We start from the raw sequence: 24,499 nt of genomic DNA, 5'->3' as shown, positions 1-24,499 counted from the left end.
AAGTTCCCAAAGTGAGCAGACAGTCATTTTAACAAAGATAAATTTGTAACGTGAAGAATCCGGAGATTTTACAGAAAGGTACAGAAAGACGGGAAAAATGTTGTTATTTTCTACAGCTCCTTTCTAACAGTCCCACAAAATGTCCAAACCATGCACAATAATGTGATTTAAGTTTTCCAGCTGTTTCAATAGAGAAACACATCCACAACATCCACCCCCCAGTCACCCACCTCGGCTTATCCGGCTGGTGCTACTGGTCCCCGCCTCCCCGGAGCGTCTCTGGTCCTGCTCCTGCTGCAGCCTCTGGATCATGCTGTCCAACGGACTCACCTCCTGATTGGCTTGTTGACTGAGAACTTGATTCAAGCCTGCGAAGTAAAACACACAAGAGAACACCACAGAAACCTTTATTTCGAGAAGCAAATGTTTCAAATGGCTCATCTAAGTTCTAGCTTTGAAACTGAGAACACACGTCTAAATGTCCAAACGTAGTGTTTAATTCTGACCACAAATACAGGTTGGGCAGAGAATGGCTGGAGAGCAGCCCTGAGGAGAAGGACTTGGGGGTGTTGGTGGATGAGAAGCTCAACATGAGCTGGCAACGTGTGCTGGCAGCCCAGAAAGCCCCCCACATCCTGGGCTGCATCCCCAGCAGTGTGGCCAGCAGGGCCAGGGGGGGATTCCACCCTTCTGCTCTGGGGAGACCCAGCCTGGAGCTCTGTGTCCAGCTCTGGAGTCCTCAGCACAGGAAGGACATGGACCTGTTGGAGCAGGTCCAGAGGAGGCCATGAAGATGATCAGAGGGTTGGAGCCCTCCGCTGTGAGGACAGGCTGAGAGAGTTGGGGTTGTTCAGCCTGGAGAAGAAAAGTCTCCAGGGAGACCTTAGAGTCCCTTCCAGTCCCTAAAGGGGCTCCAGGAGAGATGGGGAGGGACTTTTTATCAGGTAGGGGAGCCATAGGCCAAGGGGTAATGGTTTTAAACTGAAAGAGGGGAGATTGAGATGAGATCTCAGGAAGAACTTGTTTGGTGTGAGGGTGGTGAGAGCCTGGCCCAGGTTGCCCAGAGAAGCTGTGGCTGCCCCATCCCTGGAGGGGTTCAAGGCCAGGCTGGATGGGGCTTGGAGGAACCTGGTCTGGTGGGAGGTGTCCCTGCCCAGGGCAGGGGGTTGAAACTGGATGATCTTTGGAATATGATAAGCATATTCCTCTCATGTGTGCACAGAAAATACAACTTTTGAGGCACTTCTGACATCTTCTGCCCTCATCAAGTCTTCAGAGTTCTCTAACCAAACCATCAAAGTTGAATGACTGCCTTCACATAAAGAGGAAGAAGATTTTGCACGTTTCAGGTGTCCACTCATTCTTCTCTTCTTGTCAGTGTTTCCTGTTCCAACTGAGCTGTGAAACACCAGTCTATTTCCTACGTTTACTGGAACAGGAAATCTCACCCCGAGGAGAACGAGTGAAAGCTCACTCAGAGTCAACACTGAAATGAGCTCCAGCCTCACTGTTGTTGGTCGTAGCATCAACTAGTGCTGATTTGATCCATGAGGAGACCATAAAATTGTCCCAGGCAATCAGTGCCAAGGACCCTGCAGCTCCACGCTACGTGAACTGCTATGCCCAGAAATGAAGAAATAAAAGATGAAGTGAAAGGGAAAGCGTAGAACACCCAGAGGTAACTAGACTGAAATGTGCCATACCTGAAGATGTGACTCCCATCTGAGGAATGAGCTGCTCCTCCCTGCAGTTCTCACGACCAGGAACCAGCCTCTGATACCTGGCAGGATGAGGGTTGCCATCCACGTCAACCAAAAAGGGGGGAGGCATAAGGTGGGGAGCCTGCTGGGTCTGTTCGTCCAGGACGAAGTTGTTGGCGTCACGGATAAGGGGCCGATAATCACTATGAAAGAACATCTGATCTGCTATCTGTAAACAAAGTCATTTTGTAATTTTTTTTTTTTAAAGAACCTATTAAAAAGAAGCACACAGAAGATAACGGCCAAAAGCATTTTGAACAGTGGTCACTTGTGCAAAAACAAGGTTACAAGCAGATCTGTTTTTCTTCACTTAGAGGGGAAAATTTAATGACTCCATGATTATTTCCCCCCCCAGTATTCCTTTGCTAGATTAGGAGAACAACCCGCACGTTTGAGGGTGGGGAGCATTTAAAGAACAGGGGAACGGGGCAGGATTTAACTACTGCAAGACAAATTTTCTTCCATACTCTGAATATATGAATATATATTCTGATAATGAAAACTGTGTCACAGATTTATGAGCCGTGGTGTAGGAAGAAGAGGGATAGGGAACTATTTATCCCATCACGTCATTACCAAATATTTTAACACCAGCAGCCAAACATATGTATTATTGTTATAATGCCAGATAGATGAAAAAGTTCCAGTAGATAAAATAAAGCTAATGTCAAGTTGAATTCTTCAGGCTCACAGCTTTCTTTTTTTATTTCAGTCCACCTGCTCATAATTTATTCTAGATGGCTTTCCACAGACACTCAAGACTGAGGAATTCTTTTGTCCAAACAGTATCTAAAAAGGCTTACGCTCCGTCCCTTGCTGGCACGTGCATCTTCATCTTGTGTGATCAGAAAGACACTGAACCCCAAGGACAGAAGCCAAGCTGAGGCGTGAACTACGCACCCCAGTGCTACCTACTGGCAAGCAAACCCCAGTTTAACTTCAAACAAGTGAAAATAAAATCATAAAATCATCATTCACATGAATTAGATTTCCAGTGCGGCATAAAAATAATTAAGGAATTGACTCAAAGCATAGAGATCTCCAAAAAATTCTCATGGAAGGTGTTAGGTCTGTGAGCAGGGCCAGAGGAACGCCTGAGTTGTGGTGGAATAATCCCTGGTTTCTGCAGAGCATGCTCTACCATGACCAATCCATAACACAGTTCCCAGTAACTTCTCATGGAGAAGCCAGCAAGGCAGAGACTGTAGTGTCTACTCAGAGATCTGCTCTCCCAGTGACTAAGTTGTTCTGCCCTGGACCTGAGAAGACCAGGAAAGAAAAGATGACAACAAACAATTACAATGTCAGAAAGTGGCTACATGTACCCACGTGAGGTGGATAAAAAAGAAAGAATTAAAAAAAAATATAATAGGAATCATGGGATCTGGACCCCACAAGCATTCAGAAAAGTAACCAAGGGAAGAAAATTGAAAAGATTCCTGGAAAGATGCAATGGCAAAGAGTTTACTTCAGGGATTAAAAAGGTTACCCTCAGAGAGTGCATATGGACAAGGTGACAAGCCCCAACTGGATGAAATCCTGCTGCTGGATTCTCTGTAACTTGAGAGAGGCTGAATGAGAAAGACACAAGTACGTTGATGTGTCTGACTGACAGAATCAAGGCCACCTTAACGACTGTATTCCTTCAGCTCAAACAGCTCAATGTGATGAAGATACAGGTGCTCTAGAAGAACCTAAGATTTCCCCTAGAATCACAAGAGCAGAGCATCCAGGACTTTGACCTGGCCTAAGTTTTCCTATTAAGTAGCTACTGGGCCAAGATCATGAAGGACTTCTTTGCAATTACCCTTCTGTGTACTCTGTACTGCAATCAAGTATGGTAGAATAAACAATTTTCTACTCCAGGAGATAAGAAAGGGAATAATGGAGAAAGGCTCAGACCAACTCACAGGTAGGACATTGGAATGTCCCTACTGGAACCCAGGGCAACAATCTTATCCTCAGCTACTCCAAGTCCTGACAAAAATCAGACAAATTAGATGTTTTAGTGAATCTTCACTAGCTATGTTCAGCAGGCAACCAGTTCAAAGCATTAACCATCAGATCTACTTTTTGATTTACTATCAGAGATCAAATTCATGACAAAAAGAAGATACCACACCATCATTAGGACATATGGCTTCACAAACCCAGCTTGGGTTTGAGAGCAAAAGCTTTCCACAAGGTCTGAGCAATATAAGAAGACTCTCCTTCACTAACTACACATTCAGAATGTTCAGTTTTTCCCCATCACCTTCACACTGGAGAAGGAAAAGCCTGACCACCGGTTCCAGTCAACTAGGAAGCCAGACACCACCTGAATGTAGCAGGAGAAAACACACATACACAGCAGAGCCATCGCTATCTCCGCTGTAACCACCATCCCAAGCACAACTCATAGATGCAGGAACACAGGACAGGTTACCAAACTCCTCTCTTCTGTAAAAATCAGTATGTTCTCCCAAAATGTCTGAAAAAGCCTCAAGTATCTGGGGGGGCTGGGGAAGGGCAGGACAGAACAAACACCACCAAATCTCCAGCATCTACCTATTTGTAGTTACATTTTTCCATAAATCAGGTCAGACAAAAATAAAGAGGAGATGGAACGGGACAAGAAAGAGCTCAGAAACTTCCAAGCTGAGTTTTCTGAGACCTGAAGACTGAGATTGAAGAGGTAACAAATCTAAGTCCTATCTGCACCCATTTCTTCTATGGTCAAGAAGGCCAAGATGACCATTGGCACAGTAACAGCTGGAGAGGACCATTTTAAATCATACAACAAGTGAAAAGTTTTAAACATAGTATTTTCTGAGAGACTGCAGCAAAAACCCCATGACAACAAAGGGTCTGTGGAATTCAAGTGAAAAAGGACTGTTTTCATTCTTCAGGCAGATCTAATTCCTCAGAAGGTAAATTCTCAAATGGCAATGTAAAGCAAACTCCTGGTCTATCATGGCAAAGAAAAAAATGCTCTTGGTTTCAATATAACCTCCAACATTTCTGAAAAGTGGAGAACTACACACTTCCAAAATGACTGGAGAGGAAAATAAACCTGGAACAAACCATGGACAGGGTAAGAAAAAATGCTTGTTACAACAGGCTTTAAAGTTCAGAAGAGTGAGAACTGTGAAAGACAAGAACCTTGCAAACGATCTGATAATCCTGGTTTTCCTTCCTTGTGGTGTCTCCGCTCATTTGTTTGCTTTGGACTGGAAGGGGAAAGGCACAGCTAGTAAAAGCTGAGGGACAACAGCAGCAGCCAAGTACCCAGTGCTTCAAATCACAGCTGAGAGACAAAGAGGAAAAACAATCCCTAATATGCAAAGGCTGCTGTAAGGAGCATCACAATAAGAGCTGGAAGACTACAGAAGAAATGCAGTGGCTTAGAAGGCAAAGATTAAAATTCCTTTTGCTCTCCCCTCCTTCTGGCCCCTCTGAGTTGCTCTTTGCCAAAATGCTTTCAAGGCCAGCCTGAGTCCAAAAATCCAAAGCAGGAGGCGAGATCCAGAAGCCAACACTTCAACAACCTTCACCTATCAGCTACCAGGAGCAGGGATGAAAATCGTGGAGCATCTATGTCTGCTTGGATCTTAGAAAGAGGGAGAAGGGACACCTCCCCTCCTCCCTGGGTGGTAAAAGAAGAACTGGGACCTTGTGAGCACCCCAAACTGGGTGAGCTGTGTGGTGCACAGAGCATGGTCATCCACAGAGGGGAAAAAAACACCAACACAAATCTTTAAGGGACACCTCCCCTCCTCCCTGGGTGGTAAGAGAAGAACTGGGACCTTGTGAGCACTCCAAACTGGGTGAGCTGAGTGGTGCACAGGGCATGGTCATCCACAGAGGGGAAAAAAAAATAACACCACAAATCTTTGTTTGCCAAAATGCTTTCAAGGCCAGCCTGAGTCCAAAAATCCAAAGCAGGAGGTGAGATCCAGAAGCCGACGCTTCAACAGCCTTCACCTATCAGCTACCAGGAGCAGGGATGAAAATCGTGGAGCATCTATGTCTGCTTGGATCTTAGAAAGAGGGAGAAGGGACACCTCCCCTCCTCCCTGGGTGGTAAAAGAAGAACTGGGACCTTGTGAGCACCCCAAACTGGGTGAGCTGTGTGGTGCACAGAGCATGGTCATCCACAGAGGGGAAAAAAACACCAACACAAATCTTTAAAGTCATGAGGGTCTGTGGCAAGACATCCACACTTAGAATACGCAATGTAGACTGTGAGATTAGAAGAGATGTAATATTTTAAATCAGACAGTAACAGTGGAACATTGCTGTGTAAGCACCAAGGCAAGGGAACTTCATTACCAGACGTGGAATAGCATCAATAGAACATATAGTGCATTTATTGTAAATAATTGTCTCCCAGACTACGCAATGCTCAAACACAGATAGCAGGAATTAGTTGTATTAAACCTCCCACCTCTTTTTTTGAGATGTAATATTTTAAATCAGACAGTAACAGTGGAACATTGCTGTGTAAGCACCAAGGCAAGGGAACTTCATTACCAGACGTGGAATAGCATCAATAGAACATATAGTGCATTTATTGTAAATAATCATCTCCCAGACTACGCAATGTTTAAACACAGATAGCAGGAATTGGTTGTATTAAACCTCCCACCTCTTTTTTTGGGGTCTTAGTTAGGAACCAGAAAAGTATTTAAAGCAAAATGATTAACTATTATCAATTCCACTCCAATTTATCCACATTATTCCCGTGGATCCATTAGCAGACACCTGCAACCTTGTCACTTTAGAGAGCAGACAGTGACTGGGTAATTTTTAACATGTTTTTCCTTTTTTTTTTTCTTAAATTATTTTTAACTTCCCACGTAAACAGCTTAATAACATGTTCCCATAGTTTAAAAAAAGACAGTGAAAGCGAGCTCAGCGTCAACAACAGGAATCTGAAACATCCCATATTAATGGCTCAAAATTGGCTTGCACGAACATATTCAACACAGACAAAACATTTTGAATTTTCATCTTGCACCGTACCTTGTCGTATTTGCTACTGGAACCAAAGCCAAAAATCAGAAGGTGACCGTGAGAATCAGTACATGCAAAATGCTGCCCGTCAGGAGAGCACTTGCAGTCAAAAACTGCCCCGTGTCCTTGGCCTTCAATCTGAAATACATCAACAGACAAAATAATTAAAGTTACCAGAAATAAATAAATAAATAACTTTCAAATACGATTCTCAAAACTGTGGTGCTGATGTTGACATTTACAGAATCTGTAAGATGCATCTTCTAGCATCTAGCTCTACTGCTAGATGGAAGTTACTTTAAAACCTAAGTTGACTTTTTAAGCTAATTCACTTCTCGACTGCTAGATGGAAGTTACTTTAAAACCTAAAGGTTATTTTTTAAGCTAATTCACTTCTCAGTGAATTTTGCAATAGCGCTCGTGAGAGATGCCAAATTGCTAAGTAGTAGAAACGGACAGATTTATGATTTATCCACCAAAGCAGGCACAGTCTAGGAAGTGAAAAAGAAATAAAAAAAATAAAAAAATAAATAAAAGCTTCCCCTTGATCGTCCTGCTAATGAGCCTAACGAGTTCCAGTTCAGGGCTCGGTCGCTCCACCCTTTCCATCCTTTGCCTTGTGCCTAAGCCACCCCGGGAGCGGTGGCCGCTGTTGGGGTCCAGGACACTGGCCCCCCCTTGATAAAAAACACGCCGAAGTCGACAACCCACATTACACCACTTCACAACTGCCTCCTTCCCTGATGCCTACTCCTCATTTACTGGAGGGGGGGGGTGTGGGAGGGGGGAAAAAGGTGTAGATTTGTGTCAAAACTCCACTTTTTTTAAAGGAGAACTGCAAAGATTTTAAAAAAGGAATTTTTACCTGATACTCATTTTCTGTTTTCCAGTTCCATTAAGCCAGAACAAATGGGTTTTTGTTTTTCCCTGCAACCTGTCAATCAAGCAGAGGTGACCAATCACCACTCTGAATTTTCACGTCTTCAGCACCTCTTCAGAAAGCCCCTTTCTATTCTCCCCAGCAAAAGCAGTTTTGTATTTTTCTTTACAGAGACACCAAACCAGAATTCTTTCCCTGACTGTGGCCTGCAGACACCGACCCTACGCACCTTCCAGAGGCCCTCAGCATCATTTGAAAAAGTGAAATAATGAACCAAGGCTGGAAAAACCTAAGGTAGGTACCGTTCTCACTAGCTTAAAGGCTGAGAAAAAGGCAAAAAGGCTCCATTTTTGGCCCAGGGTGGTAAAACACATCCGCACCCGCTCCCCTGCTCACCCCCCCACGGCAGAGCCTGCTGCACCAAATTATTACCAACACCTTTGGGTATTTGATAAAGGTCTTTCTTACTACAAGTACCTTCCACAGAAGTCAAACGAGTTTCTGGCTTGGCAAAAGAGGAACTTAAACCAATGCAAGTTTTATGTTATTCCAGAAAAAACGAACAAAGGTGTCCAATAGAAAGAGATGGGCAATGCAAGTTTTATGTTATTCCAGAAAAAAAATGAACAGAAGCGTCCGATAGAAAGAGATGGAAAATGAACCCCAGAGCTCGAAGGGAGCGACGCTGCCCTCGCCAGGGCTGGGAACCCAGAGTCTCACTCACACTGGGAAAGATCCAACAATCAAGGCAAAGCTACAACTTTGGGCTGCTTTTCATCCCTAGAAAGCTCGCAGTAATAAAGGGGGAGAGTTTGGGGAGACGGGTGGAGAGGGGAGAGAACTTCAGCCCAAGAATAAGCTCTGCGGACGGACAGTAAAAACCTAGAAAAGCAGCACCTCCAGAGATTTCTGTGCCCTTCCCCTTCCTCCAGCAAAGGGAACACCAAAGCATCAAGCTTCCTAACATTCAAGTCCTTCACAAATAGAATTTCAGGGTTCTCCTAGAGCCCAAGATCTGAAGACTTTGTTTTACAAGGAAAACAAGGCATGTTGTGGGAAGAACCATTTCTTAACCACGGTGAGGTGAAAAATAAGAAATAGAAAGAAAATAAAAATCCGACTATTAAGAAGATGGGGTTTTTTTTCATCCTTCCCAGCAAGAAACGGTTTGGATGGACCATTTTCAAGAAACTCTTTGGAATTAGAGTGTTAGTTGGAAGACATTCCCTTCTTATGTAAAGGAAAAGAACTGTGATCTACTATTCAGTCATTAATGGGCAAATAGTTTTACTCTAAATGTGGCCAGAATCTGGTTTAAAAAGTGCTTTTGAAAAGGACAACAGTAAAACCTCTTAGTACAACCCCTCGAGTCTGATGTATAATTACTTGGAAATAAAGATCCTTAATACTGTAAGGCCAAAAATGTCAGTTGGGAATAAGCTTCCAAGACATAATTACTATTACAAATTAAAGAGCAAAGCCTGTCACAGTACCCAGTAGATTTTTTTAAAAACAAAAATATTTGGGGATTAATAAATGACATTTTACAATGAGATTTCTTCAATAATAAAGCTAACACAGAGGACTTGGTCACCTGGAACAGAAACTAAATGCTAAGTTGCAAAAGGGGAAGCTGGGGAAAATCAGTGAAGCTGTAACTTCAGCAGGATAAAAGATTTCAGCAAGAAGAGGGCTCTTTCCCCTCTCCACCCCTTTTAAATCAAAGATGGAAGAACTATATGAAGAGTGTATCCCAAAGAAGATAATATTCTGTCTGGAGCCTTCCTCTGGTGAATGAAAGGATATAAAGGGGAGAGACCACTCCCAAGAACAGAAAATGCTCAATTAAGAGCTGTCCCATCAAAGGGCTGCCAAGAACCAACACGTTAAGACTCTGCTGGAAGCAAAGACATGGAGGATGGACTTTTGGCCACAACCAGGGAAGAAGCAGGGATGCCATACAACGAGGACTAAATTAACATTACTTACAGACTTAATTCCCCAAGAATTAAGCCCATATTTTCACTAGCAAGGGAAGAGATGGACATCGGTACATCACAAAGGGATGAATGTTGATGAAAGAAGAGAATGAAAAAAAAAAAAGATATTACTGTATCCCTCTCAGATTTGAAAGGAGCTTATTGTTCTCTCCCAAAGCAGGGAGAACAGAGCTGTGAAACACAAAGGAGCATGTCTCAGATCCATACAAATAATTTGTATGAAAACAGAGTAGTGCCACCTACAGAGAGAGCGAGCTCGAGAATAAGCCTTTCTGCCCTGTTATAAATAGATAGTATGAGAGACTTAAAACCTAGTTTTTAAGACAAGTGAAAAACACAAGGGAATAGAAAAAAAAAATCACGTAAAACGAAAATTAATCAAGAGGAGAGAGCACCAGACAAACTTAGCAGACTTTCTTTGTTAAAATAACTGCTTTTTTATACCAAGAAAATAGAATTCAGTCAACCTAGCTAGACTTCCCAGCCATGATACAGCACTGCAAACTCAGCTCACAGGGAACAGACCGCAACCAGCAGGAGAAATACAGAGTAGGGAGACTTGCTAAGGGATAGATAACAGTGGTTTTGGAAAGACACCTCAAGCTAAAAGGACATTATCAGTGGAGTTCCTCAATCCAGGCCTTAGAAAAAAATGAGAGCCTATTGATGAAATGAACATTAGGAAATTATCCATTGAGGACAGATTTGGGAGCAGCAAAAGTGATACCGACTGGAGCAACAAAAAGCCCATGGGACATAAGGCAATAGGCCGTGAAGACAGTAAGATTATCAGAAATAACTCACTAAACACACTTACTGCCAGAAAAAATAACAGAACTCAATCTACACAGAATAATTTCTATCACCCCTTCCGACAAAAGTCATCAGTGCTGTTTAAAAAAGCCAGTGAATTAAAGTTCTACCAGCCTGAGACAGAGGGTGTTCTCTCCCCTCCTTCACTAAGGGACTGGGGCAGTAAGTTGGAAAAACAGGGAGAAAAATCACTGCGTCTTCACTGCATCGCGTACAGTGCAACAACAGAAAGAAAACCAGAATTCTAAATTATACCAGAAGTATATCTGGGAGAGAAAGCACACACGTGCTGGACAAACAGACAATGATATAAACAAACTCTTCCAAAGCACTACACGAAACTTTTGCTTCCCATGTTTCAAGGTGAATAAATTTTAAGTGGAATTTAAAATTACAGAGAAATGTTTCCACTCCTCATGACAATGGAAATCCTAGAGCTCAGCTTCTTCACGTGGGCACTACGGAAAAAGGAGTATTTTGTGTGCCTGTAGAAAAAGAGCTTTAGCAGCAAGAGAACTATTCTATTTAAATGCAGAGGAACAAACGGAAATTAGTTACAAGCAACATTAAAACTTGAAAATTGAAATCTAGATTCTAACGATCACAACAATGGTACGCTAGACCAACCTTCTAAAATGAGCCAAAAAAGTTAACTCATTGTTATTAAAATTTATAACCTCTTTTATAACTGATGAAACTACATCATATCTGCTGGAGTCAAATTGGTCTCCAAATATCTTAAAGTTCCTTTGCAGGTTTATGTTCTCCTTTGCTTTAAGGAACAATCTCTGGCCACAGCCTGCTGCTAGGGTGAGCCAAAAAATATCTATGAACCTCCTGCAAAGCTAAAGTGGCTGCTGCAGATTTGGAGAAGTGGAAGGAACACTTAATTTTTAAGCCAGTATAAAAAAAAATAAAAAAATAAAATCACCAGGGCTTTTACACTGCATCCAGAACAAAGGATCAAATGGTAGGAAGAGGACAAGAAGCAATTAAATTACGAGTAAGATGTTTACTAAAAATGTTTTTATATTCCTACCACCCAAAGTCAGTTCTCCATTCAGGAATGCAGTATATTTGCCTTAAAAGATAAACATATCAATGAAAAGCTCTGACAGATCACCCACTCTGAGGATGCCCAAAGTTATATAAAGGCATATATATAGAAAGCATTTACAATTTCTTTTCTATTTTTTTGTTAAAGAAAGTTTTCCTTAACAAACATCCTCCAAAACTCAGTACTAGCTTCTACTTGGAATACCGGATGCTGGCTTTGCTTTTCAGGAGCTGCTCTTCAGGATGTGCTTTTGCATATTAATCAAATGTGGAAGCTCTCAAAAATTTCAAAAATATTTTAGTCGGATTACACACTGGCTGATTCAAAAGTAGTGCATTGATAGTCTTATCCTACGCCGTTCTGTATTTCAGATGACTACAAAACCTCACCTAAAAATGCAATCCCATATAATCCCAGCAAAACTGGAGGATTATTCAGACTTTATGAAGGTCAACAGCGTAAGAAATAACTGCTTTTAAATCTCTAGTTGACACTGGAGATTGCAATACCATGTCCATACGAGCAATTGGTACATCTTTTGGACTTTAGCCCAAAAAAATCACCTCACATGGCAGAAAAATCTGATCTTCCATGATGTTCTTCTGGCAGGGATGCAGATTTTTTTACTATGTCATTTAGACTAAAACTAATCAAGTAGTTGCCAACCAAGATCTAGGTGGACCATGCAGGTTTACACAAGGAAACAAGACTGTAAGTGATACAGTAATTCAGAGTTTGGCAGGTCACACTGGAAGCTGGAGCAGCAGTAGAAAATAAGGAACCACATCACACAGGTCAGACCTCAGAAGATGGGGTGGAAAAAACATGAAGATACACAGCCATAAGGAGGCACAGGATAGGAACTGCCTGGAATGAAGCATCCACTCAAAGCTAAAAATGAAGGAGAGTCAACCATCAGCTCTCTTAAGGAGCAGGAGCACCCAGACAAATCCAATTTCAACTTCGTAGCCTCTGCTTGATTGACAATTTGCAGGAAGAAACCCTTTTGACCTGAAGCAGTTGGTACTGCACCCCTGACAGCAAATTCTAAGCAAAACAAGGATTAAACTGTACTAAAACATTCAGTCATCAACAGGGGATACATCGATGTTAAATTCACAAAAACTAGACGTCATCGCTGTTACGAAATACATGATTTATCACTTCTGGGGGGTTCCTAATTCTCACAGATTTATATAAAAAAGTAAGATGTGGGAAAAGGGCAGAGCCCGGGGTGAGGGAGAGGGAAAGCACCACCACACGACTGCACCCGGACGCTCTGATTCTTCCACCGTAGCACGGACCTGCCGGTAACTTCAAGTAGGGTCAAAATTGCACCCTCTACAATTTCCATTGCAGAAATCAGGAAAATTCTCATCTCTGCCTGACCCTGACCCTTTTACAGTCAAGTTTTAGATATGACAATTTCAGTCACAATAGCTTCAAACAAATCTACAATATCACCAAAAGCTCACCAAGCCAAGAAAGTGATTCTATTAACAATTTTCAGAAGATACTTTAAGCATCAGAAAGTTAGGGAAAATACAAGCTCAGAAAAGGACCATGCAATGCAACTACTGTCCATCCTATCAAAGTAATTAAGGACCCATGTGGAAAGAAACTCACAGAACCAGGAATATTACCAGACTTTGCATTAATTATACAGCCAGCTCTAGCTACAGACCTAGGGACAAAAAAAACTCACAACATCAGCTTCAGCAATCATGTCCTTCTCAAGACTAGGTGGCCAGAACTCTCATCCTCATCCTCAACACATGAGTTTTTTTCTTTTTTAAATAATAAAATACCTATCTGCATTTACACAGATTAATTAGTATCTGGCTATGAAGAGGTATATGTTCACCATGGTAACATCACACAGTGAATAGAAAGCAAAACTAGTACGAATGTACCCACTTGTTTCAAGCTTTCTTACTTGTGTGTAACATCTGACATTACACATTTTCAATTTCAAAAAAACCCAAGCTTAATGCTTGAAATACAACTTTGCTTTGTTGTAATATATATATGACTACCTAACAGTATGTAACCAGCAGAGGGTAGCCTCACAAGGCAGGGTAGTATCTGCTCACTGATTCTACTACTCCATTTGTTTTCAAAGGCAATCAAATGAAATACAGGAATTTCAGAGATCACCTTCCAAACAAGCACATCAAATCCCTTTTTTTTTTTTTTGTTTCCTCAGCCCAAGGCTTCTCAAGAAACAACCAACCTGAAAAAGAAAATTAAAGACCCAGGAAAGTCATGTTTTTTCTTTACTACAGCACAGCCCTGAGAGCTTGGGTTTGAACTTAGACTGGTCAGGAAATCAAGGGACCTAAAAATAAGTTTGGGAGTATTCACAAGCGAGGTCTATTCTTTTATCATATAAAAGCATCACATGTTTCACTGCCTAAAGTGTCAGAGCACAGTGTTACAGAAGCTCCTGCAGCAGGTCAACAGGTAAATAAGGTTTTAATGAGGAGTCCTGCATCATCACAAGATCCTTCCAACACACCTTTTTCTCTACCTAACTTTTCTACTATCAGTAACTGTTAGAAATATGGTCATGTTGAAATCCTTAAAGTGTGAAAAGCAGATGCTGGAGTCTTGTCTGCTCAAGTAAAGAGACAGAGATCACCTAGTGAAGTACAGCTTTCACTCTCCACAACTATTGCTTCAGGAATACCCAGATAAAACAACTACAGCTTTTCCAAAATGTCTATCAAGCTTTGTTTACACAATTGCTGCACTTCGTGTACCTGACACAGATGTAGAGAGATTACAAGAAATTTAAAACTAATTGATAATGAATTTTAAAGTAAAAATATACAGTTCTTTTTAAAAAAATTAAATAACACTGAGAAAGGCATTGTGCATGTTTGCTTGAAAACTACATAAGCTGCTGTGGTTTTTCCTTTTTCAGGTATTATGTCTTTAATTTGTGGCAAAAAATGCATTAAATTGGTCATGCTAAATAGCTGGTCAGGACCCCTAACAAGTCTTAAGCCCAACTTTATCAAGCCCAGCTCTGCATTTTTGTATTTCAGGTAACAAGTGCTGTCCCATCAAATCTGAGGCTTCATTGGAGAAGCCAACTCCGGCTTCTGGTCAATTTGGTAAGTCAGTGTAAGACATTAAACACCGCAAAAAAAAAGTCACAACCCAAACAGTTCTATAGCTAAAAAGATAAGCAAAAGAGGTTTGTTAGCTCCACTGATGAGTTATCATTAGCTTATTCCACTTATTAGCTCCATAAGTAGCTTACACCTCTTGGTATTGTATGTTTAACAAGTTTTAATTTAAGTACTTGGAAAAGTTTTTCAGGACCAAGAACTTTAGAGTTGCTGTTCCCCTTTAATGCACCTGTTCAGGGGAACGACTACACGTCAGTTTTGATGTGATAATACAATGCAAAGTCAAAATAACTTTATCTCACTGAAAGAATCCACAACTATTGCAGAGGTACGGAAGGCTCCAGTGAGATGTCCTTTTATCTCTGAACTCCAAGAACACAAACTTTTCTCCCCATTTTTCTTCTAGCTGTCACAAATTTTCTTTAGAAGAAAAAAGAACAAAAAAGGAAATGTGACTTTAAGGAGTTAAATCCAGACTTTATCCTAAAATCTCCAGTAATTTGCTTCTGGGCTGACAATTTTAAATGGATTTGGACAAAATCACGTATTACTAAATTGGTACTAAAATTGCAGCTGCAGAAACTTTAACTTGTTAGAAAATTGACACTTTTCAATTCAGCCAGTTACACTGTACCCTTTTAATGTTTGGTTTTTAATACAGATGAAAGAAAAGCATGTTCATCACACCAGCCACATCTTTGAGTAAGCTATTAAATATTTTGTGAAATCAACAAAAGAGTATCCAAGTCCTTACTTTGTTTAAAAAATGTTCATATTTAAGGTCTAAGTTTCATCACCAGTTGATAATTAATAAACATATTGGAAAGAACACATGCAAGACTTCTTAGTAGCGGATATAATATCTATTTACATAAAATAATTGATGTATTTTATATGTAAATGTGGGACTATTGATCATGAACTTCCAACAGAAAAGTGCCCAGAAAGAAAGCAAACATCTAGGATTCTGGTACAGAGATCCAGATGAAGATACGACCCAGTTTAAAAAAAAAAAAAAAAAAAAAAAAAAAAAAAAAAAAAAAAAAAAAAAAAAAAAAAAAAAAAAAAATCACATTTTTTTCCTACACCACCTGAAAACCTGTAAGAAGCCTCATCTGCCCTTTCAGCAGCTACAGCTCTCAAAAACACTGTTGTCACTCTAGGTCTCAATGAAAAATTTTCTTAGCCCCACGATCAGAGTTTTTCAAAACCAGCCAATAAACATGATGGCATCCTGGATCTTCTCCAGCCCTGATGCCACAGGAGGTCCAGCCTCCCCCTCTCAGGTTTCCAATTCTGAAGTTGGATATTATTTTTTTCCCTTTTTTTTCCTAATGGTCTCCATAAAAGCAGGACAGAGGGTGTAAGAACGACAAACACCAATCCAAGCAGCAGAGGTGACACTGCTGTAGGAAACCACCACTGTTCTTGAAGAACCAACCTGGTTTCTGTGCAACATTTGCTCAGTGACACACAAGAGAAAATAGTGTTTCTGGGAGAGAATAAAGCTTTTCTTTCACATATTTAACAGAGCTATTTGCCATATCAAAGGGAGATGAAGGTGGAAGAGGGGGGAAAACAGGTTTGGTGAGGAAATTACTTTTTTCCCTTCCTCCTCCTCCAAAAGAATCAGAAGGAATCCAACTCAAATCACCAGTTTCCAGACCTCAAGTTGTAACGCATTTCTGAAACATACTCCTGGTATTCTATATGCTCTGATGAGATGTGCTTTGATCTTTAGAAACAGTCTCATCATCACATTTACATCATCTGGAGATGTATAGGGTGACCTTTAGATAATCAAAGGCTACGGTGGCTCAGTCTTTCAGCAAGTCCCATAAAGTCACAAAGGCAGGAGGATTCTGCCAGTATTGGGATCTGTGAATTCAACACAACATAGTAAAAACATTCTTTTTGTATCAGCATTTCAAAGCGTTGTTCAGAACACAAAAGGACTAAGGCCACCTTTGCACTGAGATCAAGGTGGGGTCCAGAACTACCACCCACCACTGTAACACAGGACAGTTCTCAGAGAGACTGTAACAACAATCAGTTCAAATGAACTCCTCACCATCAGTAGGAGGAACACCTTAAGATCACAATTAAGCAAAAGCCTGACCTTAACGCGCGTCCAGGCACACAGGAGGCCCCTGAAGGACATGGATCATGTCAGACATTAGAAAGCCACCAGCTACAGCAAAGCCTGGACTTCTCATAGACTCAACTTGCAATCAGAGTCAGCCCAGTGAGACAGAGGAGCAACAACTCATCACAGAATGATCTGGGGTTGGAAGGGACCTCTGGAGATCATCCAGTCCAACCCCCTGCCACAGCAGGGTCACCCAGAGCAGGTCCCACAGGAACGTGTCCAGGTGGGTTTGAATGTCTCCAGAGAAGGAGACTCCACCACCTCTCTGGGCAGCCTCTGCCAGGGCTCTGCCACCCTCACAGGAAAGTAGTTCCTCCTCATGTTTAGATGGAACTTCTTATATTCCAGTTTGTGCCCGTTCCCTCTTGTCCTGTCCCTGGGCACCACTGAGAAAGGACTGGCCCCATCCTCCTGACACCCACCCTTGAAGTATTTATAGCTGTTGATCAGATCCCCCCTCAGCCTTCTCTAATAAAGAAAGATCTTTTAGTTATTGGTTTTGTTTGGGATTTGTTGTTTTTTTTTTTTTAATCTGTTGTACAGGAGAACCATTTTTTATTTAAAGGCATCAGTTTTCTTACTTGATTAATTTCTACATCACGCAAGGATTTCTTAAATGCCCTAAGGCTAGTCTTTATCAATTAATGCACGTTTCCCAGGGCAGTAATTGCAAGTCTACTTATGAAATCTGCTGAGTCAGGTTTCAGATTCAGCCAAAGCAACTGCATTCAGAGATACAGTACAAAAATCCAATTAAAAAAAAAATACAGTGAGAAAGACTGTAAAAACCCCTGCTCTCCCCCAGCCTTTCACTCCTCCTGCTGCAGGACAGGTCTCGTACTTTCAGTGGCACAATTTTAAGTAACCACAGTAACCATATATTCCTGCAACTGTGCAGAAAGCTACCTCTAAACCAAATTATTTAACACCACCAAAAAAAAAAAAAAAAAGAGAGAGAGAGAAAAAGAACAGAGTTAGGGCCTGTACATACCCTAAAATCTTTTAGGAAACTTTAAAAAATATTCTTCTACAGTGGCAGCCCACTCATGGGACAACTCTCAGCTTTATCACAGCAGAAGCCTCTGCTCTGTGGCTCCAGCCAGAATGCTGGACTGCAAACAGTCTGAATCAGCCGAGCTCAGCCACGAGAGGTACTGCTTAAATAAAAATACCTAAGTCCAAAAAATAAAAATCAAGGGCAGCATTATAATACTACAACCCAATTTGGGGTCAGACTTGAGGAACACCAGTACTTAATGTCCAAATTGCAACACCAACAAAAACCCAACCCCCAAACCAAACCCCACACATTCACCTAACGTTACTGGGCACCTCCTTTTTGATCTGGAAAATTCTTAAGTCCCTGTAGTTTTCTTTTTCCTCCTCATATACTCTCAGAATTGAGAAACTTCTGCTTAAAGCCCACAGGAACCACAAGGTTAAGCTGCAGCACATCCCACCCAAGTGCCAACCCCGGCATTCCTACCAAACTGACCGTGTCAGGTCTATTAGGAAGAAACTTAGTGAGAACAGCTGAAATAAAACAGATTCAGACAAGAACCAAGTGGTGTACAGCTTTTAGTTCTGATTTAACAGAGCACTAACCCTGCAAGTTCAAGAGCTTGCCTGAAGCTGGAAGCCAAAGGTCATTTCCACGCTTTCCAATTTACCTAGAACCTGATTTCTGTACCCAAGAAAACAAGCCTAAAGCCACAGGCTACAGATTCTCGCCTCTCCACAGCAGCACAACTTCCAAAAGAAAGTTAGGGAAAAGTCTTGTTTAGACATTTATAGCTCAGGGGCCTTCCTGGGTAAGCGGCAGATACTTAACACCTTGACACCAAGGAGAGAACAGAATCTGGGTCTTCAGTTTCCCAGCTCAACAGCTTAATATCAGTTATCACAGAATGGTTTAACACCACCAAAAAAATAAAGATCATCCAGTGCCACCCCCTGCCCTGGGCAGGGACACCTCCCACCAGACCAGGTTGCTCCAAGCCCCATCCAGCCTGGCCTTGAACCCCTCCAGGGATGGGGCAGCCACAGCTTCTCTGGGCAACCCGGGCCAGGCTCTCACCACCCTCACACCAAACAAGTTCTTCCCCAGATCTCATCTCAATCTCCCCTCTTTCAGTTTAAACCACTACCTCTTGTCCTATGGCTCCCCTCCCTGATCCAGAGTCCCTCCCCATCTCTCCTGGAGCCCCTTTAGGGACTGGAAGGGGCTCTAAGGTCTCCCTGGAGCCTTCTCCAGGGTGAACACCCCCAACTCTTTCAGCCTGTAAAGCTTAGGACAACCCAAAAGATGAGCATCCCCTGCTCCCTTGTCCCCCTTTTAGGAGAGTGGGGACATCCCTCCCTTATCAGAAAGGTGTCTCATCACACCAGGGATCCCCATCCCTCATTGCAGCTTTGAGTAAGAAACTGCATTTCAAATACATCTCTACATCAAATACATCTCTACACACATCACCAAGCTGAGCTTTTGCTCAAAAGTCAGCGTATTTTACTTTTTTCCCCCTGGCTCATCCATTAACACACCTAAATCTCAGGTACTGGTCAGTGAGCCGAGGATTTGGCAGGACACTGCATTCCACTGTGGAGGTTAAGGACCTCGGTCCCAAATATCCTGGATGCCACAACAGCCAAATCCTTCCGTGAATCCAGGCCTTGGATAACAAGCCACAATTTCAACATTTACAAGGGTTTCTGCTGTACTTCTGCAGCAGAAAAATCCCTGATTTTTGTGAAATCTATAAGCTCTGAAACAGCTGGCTGCAGCAACCACTTACGGTTTATTACCCTGGTTTCTTCAGAACTCTGCTAAATTCTTATCTGTACGGGGGAAGCACAGCATGAGAAACTGCCCTGATACCCCCCCACTGAAGCAGTGACCTCATTGATTCCTTGGAAAAAATGAATGACAAAAATACATTTTCCATTAGCAGCTGTTTAAAGCCAGGACTGGCAGGGACATTACACAGGCCACAAAACAACAAGTACCCATCTTTGCCTGTGCGATTTAAAACCATCCCAGGACTTAATTGCTGCACCTTAAAATTTTCTAAAGGGTTTTAATCCTCTCCCACTCAATACTTCTACAGCAAACCTCTCTCTCTGGGGTAGCTGAATACACTCCTTGAGTCCTGCTCACTCAAGTCACTGAATTAAACCAGCTCCAGATGCCCATGAATACCAAGTTACGTGGTACTTCCACAACTAGATCAAATGAAGTGAGGGCTACAGGTGAAAATGTGGAATATATAAAATATTTACATAATTACTGAGAGTAAACCCACGTGTGTAAACCGTCTCTTAAAGGCCTGAGGTCACTATTAATTATACAGACCAAATCTGGCAAACAGATTGAAGATGCTTCAAATGAACTGGGACTGTGCCAATTAATTTAATAGCAAATCTTAAGTTAAAAACCTGGGAGAGAATGTCCTGTAAGACCACCAGAGTCTCCCAGCAGCACCCATCTGTAACCAGCAAGCCTCAAATGGACTTGGAATCCCCCATTTAAATTAAATACTAAACAAGAAGTGTATTTGGTTACTACAGCTTTGCAATTTCATTCACTGACTGGATAAAAGGAATTAAGTTTCAAACTGACTGACACCACTTGCATCCCTGTGATTTTGGTTTTATCTTTGATACTGAAAATGAAGAAATTTAGGGGTAGGGGAAATGGACAAACAACTTAAAAATACCCAACTCTACTTTTGGGATTACCAGAGTCTCCCAGCAGCACCCATCTGTAACCAGCAAGCCTCAAATGGACTTGGAATCCCCCATTTAAATTAAATACTAAACAAAAAGTGTATTTGGTTACTATGGCTTTGCAATTTCATTCACTGACAGGATAAAAGGAATTAAGTTTCAAACTGACTGACACCACTTACATCCCTCTGATTTTGGTTTTATTTTTGATACTGAAAATGAAGAAATTCAGGGGCAGGGGAGATGGACAAACAACTTAAAAATACCCAACTCTACTTTTGGGATTTGTCACAAGGCTTTAGAAGTACCAAGCCACCCATCGGGTGTGGGAATACCAGCTGGACTACCATTAAGCTAACAGACATCTAAGATTCTGCTAATTCAACCCACACCCCCAAAGTCTGCAATTATTTTTAAGAAGCTTTTGTTATGACAAAGCCACCCAGTGCTAATTCTGGAACCACAAACACTGTTTTGTCAGGCAATGGTAATAGGTTCTTGCGTGGAAAAGCAGGTACCTCATGTCATTCAACTCTCAGGTTTGGTTCCTCCTCAGGATGGTCCCTGTCTGAGCCAGAAGAACCCAATCGGTAAAAATTTCCCACCCCCTGAATACAAATACTGTTTTTCACAGGTATGAGATGACATATTGACCAATTCAATGAAGGTCACAATGGCTATCAGGGTGATTTAACAGTAGCTCATCTAGTGATGTTCCAGGCTGGTATTTCCTTCCCAGTTAGGAAAGGGGGAGAAGACTGGCCACTCTGTACGTATTCACACCCTTCCTCAGTAAACCAGGACACTGAACATCTGCAGCTCTGCAGAGGAGACGTGCAATCAAGTCTCATGGTCTAGAAGCATTTCCCCTCCCCAGTCATCCAAAAAACCTTCTAATTTCCACCTGTGTGTTTGGAAGCAGCAGACGTGGAAGACTGGCTGGTGAATTAACCAGAAACTGTCGAGAGATGCCTCTTGCACACCTGGCTCGTATGACTTCTGCCTTGGTTTGAGACAACCCAGAGTGACAATTCCCCTCTCCTCACACAGACCTCCTCACATTCAACTCAACTCCTCCTCAGGATGGTCCCTGTCTGAGCCAAAAGAACCCAATCTGTAAAAATTTCCCACCCCCTGAACACAAATACTGTTTTTCACAGGTATGAGATGACATATTGACCAAGTCAACGAAGGTCACAATGGTTATCAGAGTAATTTAACAGTAGCTCATCTAGTGATGTTCCAGGCTGGTATTTCCTTCCCAGTTAGGAAAGGGGGAGAAGACTGGCCACTCTGTACGTATTCACACCCTTCCTCAGTAAACCAGGACACTGAACATCTGCAGCTCTGCAGAGGAGACGTGCAATCAAGTCTCATGGTCTAGAAGCATTTCCCCTCCCCAGTCATCCAAAAAACCTTCTAATTTCCACCTGTGTGTTTGGAAGCAGCAGACGTGGAAGACTGGCTGGTGAATTAACCAGAAACTGTCGAGAGATGCCTCTTGCACACCTGGCTCGTATGACTTCTGCCTTGGTTTGAGACAACCCAGAGTGACAATTCCCCTCTCCTCACACAGCGGGCAGACCTCCTCACATTCAACTCTAGCATCAAGCTGCTGAGATCTGATTATCTACACACTTCTTTGACTCCAAAGATCTTAAAACGTATGTGATTTTTTTACCCTTTTTAGATGTTTGTGTTGTGCTGCACCCTTGAAATTAGTATTTTGCTCTTTCAGGGGGTTGCCTAACACCACAGGCAGCTGTAATTTAGATTCCAATAGCTCCTAAATGGACTTGTCTTATAAAGAGCAGATAAGCTCAGCCTCTTCTGACCTTAAATTCCATGAAAACTATCGTCATTCAACTCTCAGGTTTGGTTCCTCCTCAGGATGGTCCCTGTCTGAGCCAAAAGAACCCAATCTGTAAAAATTTCCCACCCCCTGAACACAAATACTGTTTTTCACAGGTATGAGATGACATATTGACCAAGTCAACGAAGGTCACAATGGTTATCAGAGTAATTTAACAGTAGCTCATCTAGTGATGTTCCAGGCTGGTATTTCCTTCCCAGTTAGGAAAGGGGGAGAAGACTGGCCACTCTGTACGTATTCACACCCTTCCTCAGTAAACCAGGACACTGAACATCTGCAGCTCTGCAGAGGAGACGTGCAATCAAGTCTCATGGTCTAGAAGCATTTCCCCTCCCCAGTCATCCAAAAAACCTTCTAATTTCCACCTGTGTGTTTGGAAGCAGCAGACGTGGAAGACTGGCTGGTGAATTAACCAGAAACTGTCGAGAGATGCCTCTTGCACACCTGGCTCGTATGACTTCTGCCTTGGTTTGAGACAACCCAGAGTGACAATTCCCCTCTCCTCACACAGCGGGCAGACCTCCTCACATTCAACTCTAGCATCAAGCTGCTGAGATCTGATTATCTACACACTTCTTTGACTCCAAAGATCTTAAAACGTATGTGATTTTTTTACCCTTTTTAGATGTTTGTGTTGTGCTGCACCCTTGAAATTAGTATTTTGCTCTTTCAGGGGGTTGCCTAACACCACAGGCAGCTGTAATTTAGATTCCAATAGCTCCTAAATGGACTTGTCTTATAAAGAGCAGATAAGCTCAGCCTCTTCTGACCTTAAATTCCATGAAAACTATCACACACCCATCAAAAAGCAGTAGTGGAAAGGCACCCTAACCACGTAATTAGAACATACACCTCAGCTGGCAACAGCAAATGGCACTGAGTAATGAAGATCTGTACTTATAGCTGCAAGAGGATTGTCTGGGAGCCTTCCTAAGCCCAGTGACAGAAATCAGTGCAGAGGGACAACACTCAACCTTGGCCAGTGCTGAAGGAGGCTGGGCTGCTCTCCCTCCCATTAAACTCAGCAGAATTTCTTCAGGGATTTAATGAGCCATACTGTATGCTGCACAGCTCAAAATCTTTCTTTAGGTTCAGACTGACCTTCCTGCCTTGACATCATTTCTAAATGTCCTCCCCCTTCCCCCTTTTTTTTTTTTTTTTCCCTGTGAGTACATCTATGGCAGGTCTTTTCTTCAGATGATCTTCTTCATGCTGGTCTCCAAGACAGCCATTCTGCTCTGGCTGAAGGCTGGATGAAGCCCATTGCCTACTCTTAACATTCTCAATGATTCTTCATATTCTTTCTTAATTTTCTCCAGGAGACAAAGTTTGAATTGCACAATACATCATTACCTTTTTGAGGGAAAAAAAAAGATATGTACGAAGACCCACTTAATACCAAGAAACAGATGGAAATACCTGTTGCATCCATCTTCCAGAAGAACAGTTTAATGCAGAACAAATATGAAACCTGCTTGTGGAGGAACTCCACGCAGAAAGGCTGACAGGACTGAGTCCAACAGGCCAAGGCAGCAAAACAACAGCACTGTGTGAGATCAGGGGACTCCCAAAGAGTTTGACCCAGATTGAGAATTAGCCATGCAAAACCAAACCAAGTTCCACCTTGGTTCTTCAGGCAGGAAACAGAGCACTGAAGGAGGGTCTCTGTCACCCTGTCTCTTACACATGATCTCTGACAACATAAACTAAGACTCCAATTTCACCTGGATGAAGCCTACAGGAAGATGACGCTATGAAATACAGTCAAAGAAATGACTTTTTACCTTCCACAGATTTAATCTTTGCCCCACTAAGCTGAATAGGAATTTCTCTGGACTGCACTGGATGCAGGATCTTGCCCTACACACAAACTCATGCTTCAAGACGGCCTACGTAAGAAGGTACTAAAAGCAAAAGGTTTAGGAAGGTTGCCTTGGCGTATCTGCATAAAGCACAATAATTACCATGTTGAAGTAAGACCGGATTTTGACCCCTCTTGCCAAATCCCAAACGATGACATTTCCATCGTGTCCAGCAGAGAAGAGAACTCTTGGATCAAACGGATGAGGTTCAAGTACAAACACTTCATCTTCATGGCCCTAAAATTAAAGA

At 42.2% G+C, this 24,499-nt stretch overlaps 1 protein-coding gene across 1 annotated transcript in view; it reads right to left on the bottom strand.

Annotated features, from left to right (window-relative positions):
- The window catches only part of PHIP (pleckstrin homology domain interacting protein), an 89,636-nt gene that overhangs the window by 36,463 nt on the left and 28,674 nt on the right, over positions 1-24,499 (bottom strand). Inside the window, exons 12-14 of the mRNA XM_014949331.1 lie at positions 6,765-6,893; positions 1,704-1,929; positions 231-368 (exon numbers count right to left, since the gene is read on the bottom strand). Of these exons, the coding sequence (XP_014804817.1) occupies positions 231-368; positions 1,704-1,929; positions 6,765-6,893 (493 nt within the window). The remainder of the gene's footprint in view (positions 1-230; positions 369-1,703; positions 1,930-6,764; positions 6,894-24,499) is intronic.

The sequence above is a fragment of the Calidris pugnax genome, unplaced genomic scaffold (genome assembly GCF_001431845.1).
Source record: "Calidris pugnax isolate Ruff unplaced genomic scaffold, ASM143184v1 scaffold132, whole genome shotgun sequence".
NCBI lineage: Eukaryota > Metazoa > Chordata > Aves > Charadriiformes > Scolopacidae > Calidris > Calidris pugnax.
The sequence above is the reverse complement of the archived record's forward strand: the minus strand, read 5'-3'. Positions and strand labels throughout refer to the sequence as shown.